Source organism: Vicugna pacos, chromosome 28 (assembly GCF_048564905.1).
Source record: "Vicugna pacos chromosome 28, VicPac4, whole genome shotgun sequence".
Lineage (NCBI taxonomy): Eukaryota > Metazoa > Chordata > Mammalia > Artiodactyla > Camelidae > Vicugna > Vicugna pacos.
This window is the reverse complement of record NC_133014.1, coordinates 7,217,543-7,241,433: the sequence shown is the minus strand read 5'-3', so window position 1 is coordinate 7,241,433 and position 23,891 is coordinate 7,217,543. Positions and strand designations below refer to the sequence as shown.

The window sequence follows — 23,891 nt, the reverse complement described above, 5'->3', positions numbered from 1 at the left end:
TGTTGAAGAGACTTCTTTTATTATTTTTTGGTTTTGGCACCGCTGGCAAATCAGTTGACCATGGATGAATGGATTTATTTCTGGACTTTTAGTCCACTAGTGTTTATGTTTACCCTTATACAAGTACCGCATTGTTTTGGTTACTGGAGTGTAAATTTTCTTAAGTGAAAAATTTTAAACATACAAAAGTAGAGTAGTTTAATGAACACGCCTTCCATCACCCAGCTTTAAATATTGTTAATTCACAGATGACTTGTTTCATCTGTTTCCTATCCACTCTCTTCTTCCTTCTCCCCATTATATTGAAACAACCCCAGACATTTGTAAATATGTCAGAAGGTTATATAATTAATTAAAAAAAGATTTACATCTTAAATGTAAATTGTAAAGAGTGGTACATTTCCATTCATTTGAAAAATTCATATTCAGAGAATCCTTGTCTGTGTTAGATAAATGAAATGCCATTGTACTTTTCTTTCAGTGGGATTTTTAAACTGGTGTTTAAATGTGTTGTTTCAAAAATTCAATTTGGAAGTTTTACTGTGATCGGAATACAGTGATTGTTATAGTGGTAGACGTGGTTTTTTAATTATTAAGCTGCAGTGATGGAACTGGTGAGCCTTGCCTGTTGTATAAAAATAGTGGTTATCATTTCAGAATAGGGTTTTTTTCTTTATTTAATAGTGTCTATTAGGAATGTGTTGACTTTCTGCTGGTTGCTCCTTGTAGAAGGTAGGGAAGTAAATTGAGTGTACACAGAGGAGTTTTCTGTTCTGGAAGGAGCTTACGTTTTAATACAATAAGAAAACATATGCACAGGTAATACAATAAGGAGAGGCAGGGAGGATGTGAAGTTTAGGTTAAGTATGGGAGTGCCATCCTCAAGATTTCAAATTTGCCTCTTAAAGTTACTGTATATGCCTTTCAGATCCCTTTCTAGTTAAATCTACCATCAGGAGAATAAGCCAGATGGGAAGGAACAGGAATGTGCTGCATATTTCTGCCTTGAGTAACAAGGGCTGATGATAAGAGTACCCTAGATCCTCCATTGCTTCTCTGTTACCTAATAACTCTGCACAGAGGTGCGGCCAGACCATTCTAATGACGGTGGTGTTCAGCAAGTGAGAAGTACCCTCTCCTGAGAGTACTTACCGGCATCAAAATTTTATTAATATTTATTTGGTTATGCCAGGCACTATAAAAGGAAATTAGGTGGGAATAACCTTCTAAGAGCAATTAAAGACCAGAGTTACTTCTATGGAATACAGAGATTACAAGTTCACATTCAGTGAGTGCTGATAGTGCTCAATTTAATCAATTATTTTAGATGTCTCAGGCAACTACCAAACCCTTTACTCATATCAAATAGTAACAAATACAATTTTTTAAAGTTTTAATTTGCAGCGTTGATGTAATGAATGATATTACATTGTTTTATCTGAGAGATAACGTGACATTGTGGACATTGGATACCCAAGGAGAAGAAGCTGAAAGGGGGAAAATAACCGGCCTTCCAACTTTTGTCTGCCTCATTCTAAAATTTACACAGTAGATGATTTGTCATTCATGCTGTCCCACAAATAGTTCTTTGTTTGTGATTTATGACAGGTTTTATGTTATTTCTATTTGAATTTCTATATTTTCCAAGTGGTTTTTATGTTTAAAATTTAGGGAGTAGAGCTGATTAATGTTTAGAGAGTTACATGTTTTCATCTTGAGGTGGCCAGTATGGGAATATGGAATTTTTATACAAGTTATAAATGTTTGGCATAGTACATAGACTTCTCAAGGGCCAGTGTTAAAACCGCTTCCATGTCTAAGCAAAGAAAGCTGCCTACATACCGGTTTGTCCTGGTGGGGAATAAATAAAAGGGATAATAGGTTCCAGTCACAGGTGTAGTTTGGGTACTTTTAAGGCTTGGAGCGCTTACAAGGCTATAGTAGAAATGGACATCCCTTGGATATTATGTGTTGAACCATGTGTTATCCATGGAATACTTAGTCTCAGTGTGCACACCGTTGACTATAGCTACTGCAGTGTTTGTTTAGTTGTGACTGGTTTACTCTGGATAAGGGCAGAAGTGGTTCACGTTCCATTATTTGTAGTTACCTGCTGTTTGCTTTCATTATTTTTGCTATACTCATTTTATTTGTATTTAAGTGTTTTAGGCAACCTAAGAACAAATGTACAAGTAAAGATGCAGTAAAAATGAATTGCTTAATATCCCATTACTTCATATATATCAAGCGCAGCAGTAAAACAAACAAAAATCCTGATGTATTTAACTTTTTTTAGGTTTTTGCTTCTGTGATTTTGTTTTGGTACTTGCCTAACATGCATGTGCTGAAAAAAAAAAGTTAACAGGAAAATAACTTGAGATGATAGTTTTGTTTAATGTCTTAAGAAATTTTCATGAATAATCCAAGAATGATTGTTAAGAACACGTGTGTTAAGTTCATTTAAGTGGAATAAAAGTTTTATGAATTGGAGAAAGAAAAAAAAAACTTTGGAATCAAAATTGGACCCAGGTCTTCCAGCACCTGAAAAATGATTGTTAGATTCTAATGTCTGGGCAGCAGAGAGGTGTCTGAGCCAGCAAAGCAAAGGCTTTTCTTGGACTTATTCTTCTAGTAGCAGGATCTAAATGATCATTTTATTGTGAATGTTGCTTCTTATAAATGGACTTCTTTTGAGTTCAGCATGCCTTTACCAGTAAGGGCTCACATTTTCTAATTTTTTGAATTTGAACTAATGATTTCGAGCTTTCTATTATAGCACCATTTGGCAAAAATGTTTAATTTACATACTAAGTCTGCTTCTTATCTTTTTCATCAATGTGAAACGACTTAGTAAAGGTTTGTAAATAAAAGGTTGGATTGATATTCTATGACAGAACACTGATACGGTAGACAACCATATGGTTCATGCAGTGTTCATCTTGAATCTTTATTATCAAATTAAATTGAATAGATAAAAGTTATTGGGGGAGAATTTTCAGGTTTCTGAAATTACAAACCTGTGTTTCCCCCTCCCACCCCACCCCACCCTGCCTCCATTGATGGTACTCATTCCATTTTGAAGAAGCTGCCCTAAATTGGTTTTATAGTTAGACACACTGGAGTCCATAGTAAAATGTGAACTTAGATTATGTGTATTTGGGAATCTGTACGATAATACTTGTACTTACTTTTGTATTCTTGTCACTTTAACATACAAGGTATTTAGAAAGTAGAGAAGTAGGCTGAATTTTGTGGACCGTAGTAAGAGTCATCCCGCTTGCATTGTACAGTGTAAGTACCAGTGTGATTTCATATCTCTTTTAAAGTTGTCAAGACCCAATTCATAAAGAAATTGTAAGGTGGGAGGGATTTTTGTTTTTAAGGACATGAGTAGTTACCTTTGAATTTATTAATGAGTTATAGTTAAGATAGAACTCCTGGTGGAGGTGGTGTAGTGTAGCTCAGTGGTAGAGTGCGTGCATGAGGTCCTGGTTTCAATCCCCAGTGCCCCCATTAAAATAAGTAAATAAATAAACCTAATTACCCCTCCCCCCAAAAAAGGAAAAGAGAATTCCATGGGGAGGGGAGTGAGAACCGTTGGGTTCCGTGGTTGTACATGTGATAAGAACTAGTGAGGGGGGAGCAGTGACTGCTTTTTGCATCCTCTGTTTTTCCTGGCTGTATATAGTAACAGTTGATGATCTAGGAGTGCTGGGTAAGAAGAGATGAAGATTGGAGGAAATGAGATGCCAAAAGGCATCTAATGGAGAAGGCAGGACTAGATTTCCCTGTTTCCTTTATTGTACTGGCACTGCTAGGATGGAGTTAGGAGTAAAGAATGGACTTCCTCCTTAAGCTTTTCCTCTTTTTGCTCTTACTGTTCTTATTGACGAGCTTGTTTGGAGGAGGAGCAGAAACAAAGTGAAATGTCAAGGGGTAGCCACAGGGTTAGGTATCACCATTCTTTCTCTCAGCATTCCCTCAGTACTTTGAGATTACAGGTAATTTTTTTGTCAAGTTGAGAGTGGGGAGAGAGGAAGGAACAGTGCGGTTTGGATTTTACCTCCTCCATCAATGTGCTTTCCATTTCTGTAGGCCCTAGTATTGATTAGGAGTGTTGTTATTGTATCATAACAAGTCATTCCAAACTGCGTGGCTTAAGACGGTAAAAATCATTCTCTCTCTCAGTTCTGAGGGTTGTCTAGGCTCAGGTGGGTCATGCTTGGGGGTCTCCATGTGGTTGCAGTTAAATGGTGGCTGTGATGAAGTTGTCTCAAAGGTTACCTCACTTGCACCTCACTCACTTCCAGTGGTTGTTGGTAGGTGTTGATTGGGACTTCAGCTGGAACACCTACCCTTGACCTCTCTGTTTGGCCTGGACATCCTCATTAGCTCGACAGTGAGTATCTCAGGAGCCAGGAAGTGGTAGCTGCCTGGTTAAGGCCTGGGCTCAGAAACTGTAGCATTGTTGATCAGATAGTCACACAGTCCTGAATTAAAGAGGAGGGGCATAGACCCCACCTCTCAGGGTCAGAGAAATTTTGTGCCAGGTCCTCGGAGGGTGAAATAAAGAGGGGTTGGTTGGAGAGAATCCTAGAAAGCTTGGAGATTATGAATTGTGGAATAATTTGGGAAGGGGTTGGATTTCCTAACTTCTTAACTAACTTTAATTAGATACCTTTTTAGTCAGAAATGCCTGTCATTAATGAAATTTGTCAGGTTTGGAATTGAGAGGAAATTTGCACATAAGGTTAAGTTTTCTTCTTTACAGTGAATTTTTTTTCTTTTCTCTTACATTATGTGTTTTTAAAAGGCTTTGCTATATATTGGTCTTGAAATGAAATATCTTATTTTTACGTGATTTTTACTTATTTCAAAAAGCCAAACTCCAAAGTTGATTATATGCCTTGCACACAGTTAATAAAGAAATACCATGTTCGAAAAAGATTTCATCACAGTAACATTTTAGTTATGTTACATTGTGTTAATTAATACAAATTAAGGTATTATAAAAATATTACTGATTTATTATTTTCATAACTTACAAAATTGGGTAAATGACTTATATTAGGTTCATATAATTTTAACCTTAGCTTTTATTTCAGTAAACTGATAAATGCATTCTCTAACTTCTCAACTGTTTTTATAGTATTCCTAGAAATTGAAGTTCTCTTTTTTTGAAGTGTAATTGACATAAAATAACATTTACAAATTTAAAATGTGCCGTCAGTAAGCTTTGATAAATATATGCAGCTGTGCTTCCTTCATCACAATTATGATACAGAGTGGGGAGGGTGTAGCTCAGTGGTAGAGCGCCTGCTTAGTATGCACAAGGTCCTGGGTTCAATCCCCAGTACCTGCCTCCATTAAAAGATAAATAAACCTAATTACCTTCCCTCCAAAAGAATGATGCTGAGTATTTCTGTTAACCCAGAAAGTTCCCTTATGACCCTTTATAGACAGTCCCCTCTGGCAAAAAAAATCACTGTAGTTTTTGCTTTTGTTGGGGGAAGTCACTGTAGTTTTCCCTTTTCTAGAAATTCATGTAAATAGAATCATGGAGTATGTAACCTTTATTGCCTGGCTGGATTTCACTTAATGTAATACTTTTGCGATTCATCCATGTTGGTGTATGTAACATTAATTATTTCCTTTTATCATTGATTAGTATCCCATTTCGTGGTTAGATGACAGTTTGTTTATAAGTTATCCGGTAGATGAATATTTAGGTTTTTTTCCAGCTTGTGATTATGACTAAAGCTGCTATGAACATTTGAGTAGAAGTCTTTGTGTGGACATATGTTTTCATTTCTCTTAGGTAAATACCTAGGAGTGGGATTGCTGGGTCATATGGTAAGTGTGTATGTTTAACTTGAAGAAACTGCCAAACTGTCTCTTCCAAAGTGGCTGTGCCATTTTTGCATTCCCTTTTGGGATGTGTTCCAGTTGCTCCACATCCTCTCAGCACTTAGTATTATCAGTCCTTAATTTTAGTCATTCTGATGGCTGTGTAGTGGCATCTCATTGTGGTTTTATTTACATTTCCTTATTAGTTAGTGATATTGACCATCTTGTCATGTGTTTATTTGCCATTCTTGTATCTCATTTGGTTAAGTGTTTAAATCATTTGCCCATTTAAAAAATTGTGTTCTTTAATGTTGAATTTTAGGGATTTTAAAAAGATAGACAAATCTTTCATCAGATATATGTATTGCAAAAATCTTTTTCTCAGTGTTTGCCTTCTCATTTAAACAGTGTTTTGTTATGTTAATTAAACTTTTAAGATAATTGTAGATTCATATGCAGTTGTAAGAGTTAATACAGTGAGATCCCTGTACCTTTTATCCAGTTTCCTCTAATGATAACACCTTGCAAAACTATACAATATCACAGTCTGGTTATTGACACTGTTATAATTCACTGATCAGATTCAGATTTGCTCAGTTTCGCTTGTGTAGCAAACTCATGTGTGTTTGTGTTTAGTGCTATACAGTATTATCACATGTGTAGATTTGTATATTCGCTATCACAGTCAAAATATGGAACATCTCTGTGGATTCCTCATGTCGTTCATTTGTAACATACCCATCTCCTTTCTGTGTACCTCCCCTTACTAATCCTAGTAACCATGAACCTGTTCTACACTTAAAAAATTTTTTCTTTTCAAAAATTTATGTGAATGGAATCATGTATGTGTGTAACCTTTGGGAATTGGCTTTTTTACACTCAGTCTGATTTTCTTGAGATCTATCTAAGTTGTTGCATGTATTGATAGTTCATTTAATTTTATTGCTGAATAGTATTCCATGGAATGGGGATGAATCACAGTTTATTTAACCATTCACCCATTGAATGACATGTGGGTTGTTTCCAGTTTTTGGCTATTACAAATGAAGCTGCTATAAATACTTGTCTGCAAGTCTCCGCATGAGATAAATTTTTGTTAATCAGGGATAAATATGCAAGAGTGCAATTGCTGGATCATATGGTAAGTACATTTTTAGTTTTACAAGGAAATGCTAGACTTTTCCAGAGTGGCTATTCCAGTTTACATTTTCACCAGCAATGCATGTGATCCAGATCCTCTTTATTCTCAACCAACACTAGTAGTTGTTAGCACTGTTTTTTTTTTTTTTTTTGAGGAGGGGACATTCTGATTGGTGTGTAATGGTATCCCATTGTGATGTTAATTTGCATTTCCCAAATAGGTAGAGGTGTGGAACAGCCATTGTTTGTTATCTGTAAGTGCTCTTTCATGAAATGTCTTTTCATGCCTTTTGTCCATTTTCTATTTGGATTGTTTGGATTTTTACTGTTGAGTTTTGAGGTTTCTTTATTGTATATGCGAGTTCTTTTTCAAATATGTGGTTTTAGATATTTTCTCCCACTTTGTAGCTTGATTTTTCATTCCCTTTACATGGTCTTTTGAACACTGAAAGTTTTAAATTTTCATTAAATTCAGTTTTTTTATTGTACTTATAATTTCAAGTCTTAACTCTTTGCTTAGTTCAAAGAACTAATAAATTCAACAACTAAAAAAAATTTTAGATGTGTGGAACAGGTTTGTGGTTACTAGGGATTAGGGAGGGAGGTGCACAGAAAGGAGACGGGTATGTTACAAATGAATGACAAGTACTGCAGTAAAAAAGTTCAGTTACATTTTTTTATCTTAGTAAAAAGTATGTAGAAACTGAAATTAGAAATACCACTTCACATTACTTTAAAACTTGAATACTAGTTTTGTGAAAATCACAAAACACTGATGAAAGAAATCGGACAAGATCGAAATAAATGGAGAAACATACTGTGTTCATAGATGGGTAGACTGAATATAATAAAGATGTCAGTTTTCTTTAAATTTGTATATAGTTCATGCAATTGCTATTAAAATTACAGCAAGATTTTTTTTGTAGTTGTACACAAGGATTTTTTTTTAATTTATTGGAAAAAGTCAAAGGAATTAAAAATAGATAAAACAATTCTGGTGATGAAGAATAAAAGGAAAGGAATCATTCCACTTGATTTCAAGACTTTATGTAGCTACATTAATCATAACAGTGTATTAGTGTTGGAGGGAAAGAAACACAAATCAGTAGGACAGAGTAGAGAACTTAGAAATAGCTCTATCCAAGTGCAGCTGAGAGTTTTTTGAGAAACGTGCAAAAGCAGTTCCTGTAGGATGGATAGTCTGAATGTTGCTGGAGTAGTTGGGTCCCATAGGTCAAAAAGATCAAAACGGATCATAGAATTAAACACTGAAGTACACAACTTTTACAATACAACATAGTTTAAAACTTTCAGCACCTAGGACTTGGTGAAAAGTTTTGTCATGACATCAAAAGCATAATCCGTAAAGAAAAAACTTGATAAATAGTACTTCATGAAGATTCAAAATTTTTGCTCTGGTTAAAAAACCCTGTTAAGTGGATGTAAAAGACAAACTACAAACTGGAAAAAAACACACTCCAAAACATAAAAACTCAACTTTGAAAATCAGTCTGATTAGAAAAATGGGTAAAAGATAATATAGAGACATTTCACTGACTGTCTGTGAATGGAAGATAATTTTGCTAGACTTTAAGGAAATGAAAACGAAGACTGATGAGATATAACCACACATCTATTAGAACAGCTTTAAGGAAAAGTAGCCATAATAATAAATACTGGCTGGGTTATGGAAAAATGCATATCTCCATGCATTGTTGGTGTGAGTATTAAATGGTAAAGCCATTTTAGAAAGTAGTTTGGCTGTTTCTTAAGAAACTACGCATACAATATTTTTATTAGCTTCATTTTTTAAGGCCATTAAGTTATAACATTTTTTCTATCTTGATGATGGAGGAATGTGGCCTATGAAAACACTGAATTGAATACAATAGAAAATTGCCTTTTATTTCTGGAAGTCTGCAGTAAATTTAGAATAAAGGATTAGGAGCTGTAACAGAAAATGTTAAGAGGAATATTGTAGCTTTGACAAAGGAAAAAGTAAGTGGTCTGCAGAAAAACAAATCTAGAGAAAAATACTTCTACGATTTCCTAAAGGTTTTAAAACTTTCATTATCAGCATGACTGGATTTTAGATTTGACTCTTAGTTTACTGAAATCTTAAAGCTGTGGCGTGTAATGAGTAGGTATGGAAATAGGGCAGAAAATGTTGGTAGAGTTTGGTTAAAAGTTTCAAGTTAAATCACTGGTATTTATGTCACTTTCATGTCCTCTTGTAACATGATTGACATTTTAGGACATTCTCTTGAGTTTGGGGCAGGAAGTTCAGTACACGTTGAAGGAAGGAACACTTTAGAAACGATTGTAGTTAAAACTGTTAAGTCTTGTGTATCATTAATATATTTTGCAGCTATGTTTGAATTTCACACATAATTTTCAGAAACTTGGTTCCTCTGTTTCCTCTATTTTCTAGGAAGACAGTACAATTCTAGTGTCAGAGTTGGGCTTGAGTTCCTGATATGCTACTTTCTAACTCGATGGCCTTTTGTAAATTGTTTATCACCATCTTTAAACTTAACAGAGTTGTTATGAGGATTAAATGACATAAAATGTAGTATGTCTGATGGTCAGCACAATGTCTGATACATGATAAGCACTCAAAGACTTAATTTTTATTGCTTGTCAGAAAAGGCTTTTGTACTCAACAGCATGCAGATGTAGTCCTATGTTCTATTTTCTAGAGATGCTTGTTAATGAATACTGCGGAAATATAGCCAATCATAAGCTATTTTGATGAGATGAATACAGGTTAGGTGAGTGCTGACAAGTCTTTGGAGGTGAGGTGCCAAGCTTTCATCATTAACCACCTTCCCATCTCACCCTGTTTTCAGAAGCTGCTGTAGTGTGAAATACTGGCAGAGGTGCCTTTGGAGATGCTGCTGGTTGATCTGATGCTGGGCCAGATTTAGGTTTCTGTTATCTGATGACACCTGAGAATCATCCTTGATTCGTCCCTCCTCCTTTCTGTATGTGTCCCTTTGATCACTTCAGTGTTGCTGATTGATCCCTTTAGTGTTTAATGCCTGTCGCTGCTGCAGGTCACGTGTTCTTCATTGGTCAACCCAGTTAACTGTAGCAGCTTCCTCACTTTTCCTGCTTCTAGCTAGTTGGGATTCTGCCCTGCCATTTATACTGGAGGTAGCTTTCGAAAATGTCAGCATGGTTAAGATCTTTGACTTAAGACTTGGAACTTCCTGGGTTCAGAATCCCACCTTTGCCTGTGTGATTTGGGGCAAATTCTCTGTTCCTCAATTTCTTCATTTATTAAAAAAAAGAAAAACTGTTCAAATTGGACCTAAAAAAGATGGCTAAAAATACCCTGCCTAGTTCCCAGCCCCTGTTTCTGGTTCCCTAGATCTTGGATAGGCTCAAGAAATAAGTAACTTAGCAAAAGCTTCTCACGTGGTTCAGACACCCTTTTAGGAGTCCTCCTGAGGCACCATGAACTTTATTGCCACTTTATTGCATTTAGGTTTTTGTACTCAATGTGTCTGATGTATATGCACCATTTCTGCCTGGCTAATTCCTGTTTCTCCTTCAGTACCTGATTCTAGGCTGCTCCTCTGCTAGGAGGTGTCTGATTTTCTCATTCTGGATTTGGTGCTTTGGGAAGTCACCATCAGTGCAGTGGTTCAGTGTTCTATGATCCCCTTCAAATACACTGTCTAAAATATAGGACAAAAGGGAACACATTTCAATTCTGGTTAACTATAAAAACAGTAAATTCTTTTATTTCATGGCACTTAGCATTTTGCAGTTCCTGGTTTACTGGTTTGCTCTCTGTCTCTACTCAGCTCCTTGAGGATAAATCCTGTGTCCTCAGTGTCTTGTTACATAATCTTAAAATTATATTTATCATATAATTAAAAGTTATTCTCTTCAGGAATTCTCTTTATTGGAGTGAAGCATCTTTATAATAAGGCATCCACCAGTGAAGGCCATGTTGTGTGAGGTTATTGTTTTCTTATTGTATCATTTATTTGAATTCATACACCTTTTCTACTTGTGCATCTCAGACTGTCCTTCGTTTTCTGTTGGTTTTAACTGGAACTTAGTTTGGTTTACTCCAAGCAATGTTGGTAGTTGAGAACATTGTGGGATGGGATGTAAAAGATTGTGAGGAGGTTTGGTTCTAGATTTGGGGGTGTTTTTTGTGTTTTACTCAGTGAATCATTCCTAATTCATTGAGATTTGAAGGTGTGGTAGTGATTTACTGAAGCATTCAAACTTTGTGCACCTTTACACGAATGAGATAATAAACTAGTTGGAAGTTCCTTTCGGCTCTAAAATTTCTGCTATTCCAAGTAAAAAATGCATAGGTGTCCAAAGATTATATTGTTGGTAATCAAATATTAAGAATCTTTTTATCTTTTAAGATCTCTTCATTTTATAAATAACTCCATTCAGATACTCACACAAAAAAAACACCTTTGGTAGCAACAACAGTGAATTTCCTTTTCTTGATTACCTAGATTTTCTTCCTGTAGTGCTTCATCTTAACTCCTGATTTAAGTGTAATTCAGAAACTTATTGAAGCAGATACAGAGAGACTGATAAGTAAATATAACTCAAATGTAGTCCTGAAAGAACTTGCCAAATGATTTTTCTCAGTGGACTGCTCATGCATGAAAAATGCTAAAACGAAAGAGAATTACCTGTTAGTGAATGTGGTGGTTATTTTGCTCTTGAGTAACATTTAGGTCTTTCTTTTCATTTAAGTGCCAAGGATGATATTGATCTTGATGCCTTGGCTGCAGAAATAGAAGGAGCTGGTGCTGCCAAGGAACAGGAACCTCAAAAGTCAAAGGGGAAAAAGAAAAAAGAGAAAAAGAGGCAAGATTTTGAGTAAGTATATTTTAAATATATTTGATTTTTATTAGCTTTGGTACTAGATTCACTTATTAAACTAATCCAGTACCTCATAATATATTTTAATCCATTTCTAGTGAAGACGATATCCTGAAAGAACTGGAAGAATTGTCTTGGGAAACTCAAGGCATCAGAGCTGACAGAGAAACCACTGCAGTAAAGGTGAAAGATCGTTGTTGCCTGTTCATGCTTCTTCCTAGTGCCAGTGTTAGGGGCTGCATTTGGAAACTTGAGCAATGTATATATGTTGGTTAAAAGTTTCTACAGTATGTGATACCGAGGGGGAAAACATTTTTAGGAAAGAAATAATGTATTTTAAAACCTTTCACAGATATGAAGATGCTTTATTTGGGAATCTAGGGTATTTTGTGGTGTGTTGTCTGTTGGTATGTTTGGAAATACATTTCCCGTTCCTACTACCTCCAATTTTCTGTTTTCCTTTCCATCCTTTGAATTTGGATACACCTCAGTGTAATGAGAAAGTGATAGATATTTTCTTTCAGTTCTTCTCTTATGCTTTTTATGCCATTTGAAAAAGGTAGTAAATGTGGCCTGAAGATAAGTGCTTGCTTCAGAGCACCTGGATTCTGTGAGATGTGCCTGAGGCCTGTACTGGCTTCTGGTGCTTGGTTGAGTTTTGCATCCTTGTTTGTTTGTTTGTTTGTTTGTTTGAAAAAAAGGACTTTATTTTAAAATTATTTTGAGAATTTTTTTCTGTGTGTGCTTAATGAAGTACATGACTTTGAAGAGTCTCAATTAGTTAAAAAATAAATAATATTTCTAACAATGGAAATTTTTCAGCCAACAGAAGATAATGAAGATGAATCCACCTCAAAACAAGATAAGAAAAAGAAAGGACAGAAAGGCAAAAAACAAAGTTTTGAAGATAATGATAGTGAAGAATTGGAAGATAAAGATTCAAAGTCAAAAAAGACTGCAAAACCCAAAGTGGAAATGTACTCTGGGAGTGATGATGATGATGATTTTAATAAACTCTCCAAAAAAGCTAAAGGGAAAGCTCAAAAATCAAAGAAGAAGTGGGATGGGTCAGAAGAGGATGAAGATAACAGTAAAAGAGTTAAAGAGCGCACCAGAGTGAATTCTTCTGGTGAAAGTGGTGAGGAGTCAGATGAATTTTTGCAGTCAAGGAAAGGACAGAAAAAAAATCAGAAAAACAAGCCAGCTCCTAATGTAGAGAGTGGGAATGAAGATGATGACTCCTCCTTCAAAATCAAGACAGTGGCTCAGAAGAAGGCAGAAAAGAAAGAGCGTGAGAGAAAAAAGCGGGATGAAGAAAAGGCAAAGCTGCGGAAGCTGAAAGAAAAAGAAGAGTTAGAATCTGGTAAAAAGGATCAGAGTAAACCCAAAGAATCTCAAAAGAAATCTGAAGAGGAAGCTGTAAAATCCAAAGTGACGCATGATTCTGGAGCACCTCCTGCCTCTGAAGAGAAAGGAGAGGCCCCCACAGCTGCCGAAGGTTGGTGATAGTACAGAGGAAAGGGCAAGAGGCTTGACTCCTAACTAGTCATAGTTTTGCTCATTATGCCCCAAGGTCATTTTGTTATTTGTCCTTGGTTATAAAGTTTCTTTGTCGTAATAAGCTTTTTAGCAGTTAGATCTAAGTACTCTTTTATTTGATTTTCATTGTTAAGCATTTATATATGTAATATAAAATTTCACTGAAAAAGTTTTTTGCTGCTGATAACGACGAAGTTGCCTAATGAAAAATTAATTCTTCCTGTTGATACCTCAGTGTGAGATAATATCTGAATTCTTTCCCATTTTTAAAAACCTAATTTAGTCTATGAAATGGAAGAGTGACATGCTAAAATTAGTTCATGTCTTTTAAGCAGTAGCCAGCATTGTTTTTGTACCAGAACCAGTGAACAAAAAGCAGCTTTCTAGTTAAATTTCCCCCTCTTATTCAGAGTGAAAAGAAGGATCAAATGATTCACACAGTTATTCTTCAGACTAGAAAACTTTTAATGGGAAAATTGACATACCATATTTAACCACTCAAATTTTCATTATCTGGACATCTTTGAAGAGAGATACCTTGAAAGTAGCTTCATAATCTTTAGCATTATGCTAAAGAGTGCTTGGAATTTTTGTGCTTTATCCTCCTAATACCCCTTAAGGTCAGCATCAGAAGCAAAACTAGCTATAGAATTTAAGAATTCAGACGCCATGAATCAGGAAGGTGCATTAGGTACAGTGTATCTTCTTGCTGACAGGATCCTCCTGTCTTCTTGCACTCCTCAGGACAACACCAGCACTGTAGGCTTCTAAGGAGGCCAGCTGAGTTGTGCTGAGCTGTTCTGGCTACTCAAGTGCTCAGGTTGCCTTGATGGCTGAAGACCCTGTCTTGGTCCCTGAATTCTGGGGTTTGCTCACTATTACCTTAGGAAATAACTTTTCAAAACAACTCTTTGCCTCTGTTCTTTTTTGGTAGATGACAATGAGGGAGACAAAAAGAAAAAAGATAAGAAGAAAAAGAAAGGAGAGAAGGAGGAAAAAGAGAAAGAGAAGAAAAAAGGACCTAGCAAAGCCACAGTTAAAGCTATGCAGGAAGCTCTGGCTAAGCTTAAAGAAGAAGAAGAAAGACAGAAGAGAGAAGAGGAAGAACGGATAAAACGACTTGAAGAATTAGAAGCCAAGCGTAAAGAAGAGGTATATTTCCATGAAGCTGCTGACATTGACATTGTGTTTTATGTAAAACCTCTTCTCATAGAATATCTCTAGCCTTCCAATTCTAAAAATGTCATAGTTGCATGGTAATTCAGTTACATTATTGTTTTGATATAAATAATAAGATGAAGACATACAGAAACTCCTACCTTCATTTCCTTAGGTATAGACAGAAGTTGTTTATGTGTTATTGCCAACACATAGTCTACTCTCATGTGGTATTAATTAATATTCATTATGTATGTACTTCCATTTGGAATCTCCTAACTATTCTTTGCATGTATCTCAAGAGCTTTGTTAGAATTTTGTGTTGTTTACATTTAAATTTTCTATTTCGTTAATACAAGTTTTGTCTGATATGTGTTCTTCTATAGGAAAGACTGGAACAAGAGAAAAGAGAAAGGAAAAAGCAGAAAGAAAAGGAAAGGAAAGAACGCTTGAAAAAAGAAGGGAAACTTTTAACTAAATCCCAGAAAGAAGCCAGAGCCAGAGCTGAAGCTACCCTTAAACTTCTACAAGCTCAGGGTAGGTGGTATTCTTAATTAACTGAAAGGTCTAGAATCTTCTCTTGTGCGCTTACATCTCTGTAATGGTCAAAAGGAGAATTGAATCAGAAGAATTCCTATGAAAATGCTGTAAAAAAGTCTAGTAATGTAAGGAATAGATGAGATAATTTCATTATTTATACTGTGATAAAAATGTGTGTGTAAATGATAGTATGTCTGTAAATGAGTTTTTTTGGGCTTCCCAAATTAAACACAAATACAGAATAGTAAAATGAGTCCTCAGGTAGCCATCCCTCAGTTTCAACAGGCATTTATCCTTGTTTTGTCCCCTTCCACTCACTTTTTTTCCCTTAAGTATTTTAGAATGAATTCCAGATACCATATTACTTTACTCATGTTTTACTTTAGTGTGTATCTCTAATAGGTAAGGACATTTTACTTTTCAATACAAGCATACTATATGTTACTACGTTTAACAGAATTAATTCCTTGATATCATCTTGCTTTTCTGTGCATGTTTAATTTTTTCCACTTGTCTTCAAAATGTCTTTTAGAATCAGGATCCAGATTAGATTCACATGTTGTATTTGGTTAGTATGTCTCTCATTGATACCACTCCTGTTTTTGGTATGCCATTTATTTGTTGAAGGGACTGGATTTTTCTGTAGAATTTCTCCTGTTCTGGATTTACCTAATTGTGTTCTCCTGGTGTTGGCTAATCTACTTCACTATGTCTTGTGATTTTTAAATCTAGCAATTTGGCTGCTTCCTAGTGGTGCAGTGCCTTGTATGAGGAGGCACATGGTATGGTTGTCTGTCTGCTAGTGATGTCAAGATTGATCACTGAGTTTAGGTATCGGCAGCTTTGTCCATTCATTACAAAAATTCTTCATTGACTTTTCACATAATAATTTTAATGTCCAATTGGTGACCATTGCCTATATCTAGTATTTCATCAGGAATTGCAGATATTCGGTCTTTCTGCGTTTATTAGGTAGACCCTTTCTCAAAAAAAAAAAAAAAACTTTCCCTGAAATACATTTCATGCAAGAAAATCAGGATAAATGCTTGATTCTTTCCCTTTCTTTACTAATTTGCAAAATAATTGCTGTTTCTAGCAACATCTAAGGGTTACCAATGAGTTTAATTTTGTTTTGGGTATGTATCATTTTCTTTTAATGGGGTTTTATATAATTGATATGCTCTCATCTCCTGAAGTCGTTGATGTTTTTGATATTCAAAATATACTATCTTTGGCTAGCAGGAGTCCATTTAGGTGGGTTCCTGTGACTTTTTCACATGACCACAATATTCTTAGACCTTGTCCTTGCTTTCTAATGCCACAAGATAGTTCCAGTACGTCTTGCACATTTTCTCCTCTAGACCTGAAATCAGCTGTTTACCCAAGGAGCCTTGGTTCCTTTTAGTTTAGAGACCACAACCTGGACCTTTACTTAGTTATGTTTTTGACAGGTAAGATGATTTAAAATGGTGTCTTTGCTCCAATGAGAAGTATGTATTGGGAACTCTCAATTTCCTATCCCTACATTCCACAGATTTTTATATTATAGTAATTTTGGTGCTTATGCTATAATTACAGTAACAGCTACCGTTTATTATGTGTTTAGTATGTAACTGATGCTACTTTGACATCGATTATTTCCTCATAAAAATCTTAATACATATTTTCATTCCCATGACATAGATGAAGAAGTGGAGACACAAAGAGCTTGAACAGCTTGCCCAAGGTCCTAGAGCTAAGATTTAACTATCGATGTGACTCCTTCGTTGTGTTATATATTCAGCTGGGAGCAGTAAATGTAGAGAATCATAGTACTTAGATTTCTGGAAGTTTTATTCTTAATTGAAAAATGAAACTAAAGAACAAATACAACTAGCACCCAAATACCAGATTTGACTGGTGACTTTCTGACAGGCTAAAAGCACTCACGCAGAAATTGGAATGGGACCTCGCAGTGAATAATTTGCCAACAGAAATGCTGTTTTATGGAGTAGTTTGATTTGTACTTATGAGATTAGAGGAGAATTATACTTTTAAATGATGAACTGGGCATAAATCTTTAGGAAAGGCTTGGAGGAGATGGTCTTTGAAGAGGCATCTCTGGTCCTAGTCTCTTATTCTTCATAGTGTTGCCCAGTGTTTGCCCCCTTATTTGTTTCTTATTCTCTATTAATAAGAAAGTTCAAACTTCTTAACTTTAAGTCTGCATATAAATTTACATTTGGCCCTCTACACCCATGATTCTGTAAGGCTTTCCACAGTCCGCTCATTGAGTCATCTTATGAAAAGATACTACAATGTTATGCTTCACTATGTCTTTCAAAGCTTCCTTGTTAGGTAAAGGTCATTTACCACATTGATTTCCTAGAATAATATAAAACTTATTTATTGAGTCCAAAATGTGTTCTTAGGGAGTGTAGATATCTGCAGATGTTTTCAGATAATTACTCTGAGATGTGTAGCAGATCACCTTTCCAGTCTGTTCTGTAGCCTTTAGCTTGTAACTACTAAGTATATAACAAGTTCACATTCCTTAAATGATACTACCAAAACTCAAAGAAATGCATAACCTGGATAGTCCTGTATCTATTTTTAAAATAGTCCTATATCTGTTTTCATTTTAACTAAGTTAAAAAGATTTCCAACAAAGGAAACTCCAGGTCTCTATAATTTCACTTTGGGAATTCTACACAACATTTAAGGAGTAAATATTGGCAGTTATGAAGATTATCTTGGCGAACTACCCAGTTCATTTTATGAGAACGACATTACCCTCGTACCATAGTGAGACGAAGACATTACAAGGAAGGAAAACTGCAGACCAATATCCCTCACGAACAAAGATGCAGAATTTCTCAACAAGATATTAGCTTTTTGACTCTAGCAATACTTGACCCTTGTACAATGCTGAGGTTAGGGGCATTCCTCTGTGCAGTCACAAGTCTGCATATAAATTTACAGCTGGCCTTCTGTATCCATGGTTCTGCATCTGCGCGTTCAACCAGCAGTGGATCGTACAGTACTGTAGTATGTATTTACTGAAAAAAATCTGCATATAGGTATCTGTGCTGTTCAAAAGTGTTATTTAAGGGTTAACTATATAAATACATGTTTATGTGTGTATATTTATATATATATAAATTTAGGGATAATCTATCATGACCAAGTGGATTTTACCCTCAGAATGCAGACTTGGTTCAGTATTTAAAAATTAATAAATATTTCACCGTATTAATAGACTAAAGAAGAAAGTCTACATGATCATCTCAATAGATGCAGAAGAATCATTTGACAAAATTCAACATTCATATACAATAAAAATTCAGATACTGGGAATAGAAGGGAGCTTCCTTACCCTGATGTGGGACATTTTCAAAGAACATACAGCTAATAGACTTAATGATGAATGACTGAATATTGAACCCTAACATTGTAATTAAGGCAAGGATGTCCACTCTCATCACAGTCATTCATCATTGCACTGGAATGTCCTAACTCCGGCAATTAGACAAAAAAGAAATGAAGGCGTACAGATTGAAAGGAAGAAGTAAAACTGTCTATTCACAGGCGACAATTGTTTACATAGAAAATCCCATGGAATCTACCCCACCCCCAAACACAAAATCCTACAGTTAATACGTGAGGTTAACTGGATAAGGCCAGTATTCAAATATCAATTGTGTTTCTGGATGCCAGCAATTAACAGCTGAAAATCAAAAATTTTTAAATAGTACCATTTACAGTAGCACCTTCTAAAGAAGAAAGAGAATTTGAGTCACTTAGTTTAAATTCAAATATTTGTCGGACCTATATGCTGAAAACTGTAAAACACTGATGAAAGTAATCAAAGACCTGTTTAATAGAGAGAGGTTGCATTCATGGATTGGAAGATTTGATATTAAGATATCAGTTCTCCCAAACTGATTTGTAGATTCAGTGCAATCCCAGTCAAAATTGCAGCACGAACACCATATACAAAAATAAACTCAAAATGGATTAAAGATGTAAATGTAAGACCAGATGCGATTAAACTCCTAGAGGAATACATAGGCAGAATACTCTTTGACATAAATCACAGCAATATTTCTTTCAAATCAGCTCCTAGACTACTGGAATTAAAAGCAAAAATAAACAAAGGGGATCTAATTAAACTTAAAAGCTTTTGCACAGCTAAGGATACCATCAACAAAATGAGAACACAACCCATAGAATGAGAGAAAATATTTGCAAATGATGTGACCGGCGACTAATTTCTGAAAATACACAAATAGCTTGTACAGCTTAATATTAAAAAAAAAAGCAACCCAATCAAAAAATGGGCAGAAGACCTAAATAGACATCTCTCCAGAGAAGACAGCTAGCCAACAAACTCATGAAAAGATGCTCGACCTCATTAATTGTTAGAGAAATGCAAATCAAAAGTAAAATAAGGTATCACCTCACACTGATCAGAATGGCCATTATTAACAATTCCACAAACAATAAATGTTGGAGAGGGTGTGGAGAAAAAGGAACCCTCCTACACTATTGGTGGGAATGTAAATTGGTGCAGCCATTATGGAGGACAGTATGGAGGTTTCTTAAAAAACTAAAAATAGGCTTGTGATTCAGCAGTCCCATTCCTGGGCATATATCTGGAGGGAACTCTGATTTGATAAGATACACGTGCTCCAGTGTTCATAGCATCTCTGTTTACAATAGCCAAGACATAGAAACAACTCAAATGTCCATTGACAGATGACTGGATAAAGAAGTTGTGGTATATTTATACAATGGAATACTATTCAGCCATAAAAGAGAATAAAATAATGCCATTTGCAGCAACATGGGTGGTCCTGGAGATTGCCATTCTAAGTGATGGAAGGCAGAAAGAGAGAAAAATACCATATGATACCACTTCTTTGTGAAATCTAAAAAAAAGGACACAAATGAACTTAACTACAAAACAGCAACAGACTTAGACATAGAGAACAAACTTATGGTTACCAGGGGTTAAAGGGGGTGAGGAGGGATGAATTGAGAATTTGAAATTTATACCTCTTGGGGGGTGATGGAAATGTTAGTTGTCTCGATTGTGGTGGTGGTGGTTTCTTTGGTGTATACATCTATCAAAATTCATCAAATTATACATCTGAAATATGTGTAGTTTACAGGAATTATACCACAATAAAAGTGTTAGAAATTACAGGATGATATTTTGTAGATATCTGTAAGCTGTTTCTAAAATATATGAAAAGATAAAGGAGTTAAAATGGTCAGAGTAGTTTTAAAAAAGAACAAACCTTGGAAGACTCACAATATCTGATTTCATGACTAACTGTAAAATTACAGTAATCAGTACAATGTGATATTGGCAAAAGGATAGACAAATATATTAATAGAACAGAACAGAGTCAGGTTGGTTGGTTTTTCCTGTCATGGGAAAAGGCAACAGATAAAAATCTGGTGTTTGCAACAAGTGATACTGGCACAATTGGATATTTATATGCAAAAAAACCCCCCAAAAACCTAGCCCTAAATCTCACTCATGTTAAAATTAACTCAAAATAGATTGTAGATCTAAATATAAAATATACAGCTGTAAAACATTTAGAGGAAAACATAGGAGAAAATCTTTGTGAGCTTGTGTTAGGCAAGGAGTGCTTGGTTACAACTTTAAAAGCATAATATAATCCATAAAAAAAAAGATAATAAAACTGAAGTCCAGGTTAAAGACTTTTGCTCTGCAAAAGATAGCATTGAGAGAATACAGATTACCTGAAAGTCTCATAACTGACAAGGGTGTATATAGATAATAAAGATAACTCAAAATTCAACAATAAGAGAAGCAATAGCCCTATTTTAAAAATGGGCGAAAGATTTGAACCTTCACTTCAGGGAACTATAAGCACAGGGAAAGAATGCTCAACATTAGGGAAATTCAAATTAAGACCATGATGAGATATCACTGCACATTTATTAGAATACGTAAATTTTAAAAAAAAGCAAAAAACTTCAAACACTGTCTTTACCGGATGCTGGCAAGGATGCAGAACAGTTGAAACTCATACATACCAGTGGGAATGCAGAATTGGTAAAGTCACATTGGAAAACAGTTGGAAGTTTCTTAGAAAAATTAGGTTGAGCCTTGAACAACATGGGTTTGAACTGTGTGGATTTACTTGTATGTGGATATTCTTCAGTGGTAAATACTACAGTAATTACACGATTTGTGGCTGGTTGAATCCATGCATACAGAAGAACCATGGATACAGAGGGCTGACAATAAGTTATATGCAGCTTTTTGACTACATGGAGGGTTGGCATCCCTGAACCCCAATGTTGTTCAGGGGACAGCTGCACATGCTTATCTTAATGTCCGATTATTCCCACTGCAAAATACTTACCCCAGAGAAATGTTCACACAAAAATATGCATGCGATTATTCATAGCAGCTTTATTCATAATTGTCAAAAACCAGAAACAACTCAAATGCCCTTCAGCTGTGTAATCAGTAAAGGAATGGTGGTACATCAGTACAGTGGAATGCTACTTGGCAATTAAAAGAAACAGTATTGGTATGTATAGTAACAAGGATCACTTGAATTCATTATGTTGGCAGGCCGACTGTAAAGTTTTATGTGTGTGACGTTCTGAAAAGGGCATATCTTTTGGGATAGAGAGCAGTTCAGTGGTTGCCAGAGGCTTAAGGAAGTGAGCAGGATTAACTACACAGAGCAGAAGGGGTGATGGGACTGCTTTGCATCTTCATTGTGATGGTGGTTGCCTAAAAGTCATACAACTGGACAACAAGCTTATGGAATTTTAATGTATGTAAATTTAAAAATACTTTATACTAAGAAGAGGGTTTTCCATGAATGTTTTTCTATATTTTAGGGTATGTTTCTCTGAGATGAATAAATGTTACCTTAAGTAATATTTCTTAGGTGACATGTAAGAATTGTAAGCTCTGAAGTTTTCCATTTTTATTCCTCAGGTGTTGAAGTGCCATCAAAAGACTCTTTGCCAAAGAAAAGGCCAATTTACGAAGATAAAAAGAAGAAAAAAACACCACAGCAGTTAGAAAATAAAGGTTTGTATATAAAATAGCCTGTGATTTAGAAACTCTTGCTTTTTTCCTACAACCTTCAAAACCTTTTAAAAAGAAGTTGACAAATCAGAATTGCTTATTGAAACTTACTTCCTACACCTTGTTTCTTATCATTCTCAACTGATTCAAATGACAGGTTAATGGCAAAGTACTTTTGTTTGAAAAATCTGGATCCTCGTCTATGAATAACTATCCTTAACACTGGGAAGTACAACTGTCCTTCTTAGTTTTTGTTTCCTTCTCAACTTTCTATAATTTTACATTTTATTCCTGAGCAGAAAGAAAAACTAGTTTCCTGTTTTTAAAAAAAAGTGATATTTAAATATTTCCTAAACTTGCTGAAGAGTTTAGGTGTGTGCTGCTGGCTTTTATTCAGTACTTAACAGGGTATCCTAACAAATTATGCACTGAGAGGTATTGTGAACTTGGTTTCTTTTTTTTTTTTTCTCCTTTTATTCCCCAGTATCTGAACCAGTGGAATCAGGCGCTGCTGTGGAAGTTGTGGAACAAGCAGTACCGGAAAAAGAAGAGACTCCACCTCCTGTGGAGCCAGGCCAGTGGTGTTGACTAATTAATTCCTATTAAGTAACGATGTGTCACAAGTTGTCTTGTTACCTTTAGTTTGGGGAAACCAAATGTCTGGCAGGATGGCCCTCTTTCTTTATAGTTCTTTCTGTTCTCTAAATCATTTCTTTTCATTTCCACTTTGAAAGAGTGTAGGGGTGAACCTCGAGTTGCTTTTGTTCTTTACAATAATGTCAGTTTGTAGAGTGGATGGAGGAGTTTGGATTTTCTCTGATGTTTTTATTTATGGGTCAGGATTCTTAGGTGGTACCAAGAACTAAACAGTTCTTTATTTAATCCTTTGGAAGCACATTGAAAGCATTTTTAATTAGAACTTTAAAGAGTCATAAAGGTTGGCATTTTAGAATCTTAGAGGTCAGCTTCTGTTTACTAAGTCAGTAAGAGGATTCAGCTTATTCATTCTGTGTGTTTGTGTGTTTTGAGACGGGAAAATTTTTATTTTATTTATTTTTTCAATGATAAACATTGTTCTAATTAATGAGGCTAGGTATTGATAGGAGAGCTAGAGATTGGCTAAATGTATGTTTGGTAAAATCAGGAGACTCACCAGTGTTAAAGACAAGGAGTGGGAGCAGCTTTAGGGAGCGTTAGGCCTGAGCCACATGGGTGACAGGTGCCATCGGTCCTTTTCTTCTGTTCTCAGGATAAAAAGGATCATTTATCTGGGCACCTCATCTAAACAAGAGAAATTCTGGTTGTTATGCTTAATAGCAGTCCACTATTTTAGGTCATATTTGTAGCACTAGAAAGAATTGCTAATTTAGAACGAGCTTGGAGTATGTGTTTCTGGCTCTCATTTCGTCTTCCTCAAGAAGACTTACCCAAACTTGTTGCCAAATGGTAATTATTACAGGGAAACAAATACTACAAGTCCCACTCCCATCTTTCATTTGAGAAAGTTTTGCTCGATGAGATTTCAGTAAAAAGAGTCATTATTGTTAATAATGAGTTAGTAGAATTTTAAGTCTTTAAATTTAAAATTATACCTTTCAGGCTACTTTTGGGTTGTAAGCATTACATTCTGTTTTTATTTTCAGCTGGAACAGAAGTGTGAATCTGTACCTCCAACTGTGTAATTTAGTAGTGTCTGTATTTATAGAGGTTAAAGCAAAATAAATGTTACATT

The 23,891-nt window shown here is 35.4% G+C and overlaps 1 protein-coding gene across 2 annotated transcripts in view; it reads left to right on the top strand.

Annotated features, from left to right (window-relative positions):
• EIF5B (eukaryotic translation initiation factor 5B) overlaps nt 1–23,891 on the top strand; it is a 65,712-nt gene that overhangs the window by 11,564 nt on the left and 30,257 nt on the right. For both annotated transcript variants that reach the window (XM_031691996.2, XM_031691995.2), the window contains exons 2-8: nt 11,725–11,850; nt 11,952–12,036; nt 12,676–13,351; nt 14,327–14,544; nt 14,937–15,087; nt 22,067–22,162; nt 22,644–22,733. In XM_031691996.2, coding sequence (XP_031547856.2) covers nt 11,725–11,850; nt 11,952–12,036; nt 12,676–13,351; nt 14,327–14,544; nt 14,937–15,087; nt 22,067–22,162; nt 22,644–22,733 — 1,442 coding nt within the window. The remainder of the gene's footprint in view (nt 1–11,724; nt 11,851–11,951; nt 12,037–12,675; nt 13,352–14,326; nt 14,545–14,936; nt 15,088–22,066; nt 22,163–22,643; nt 22,734–23,891) is intronic.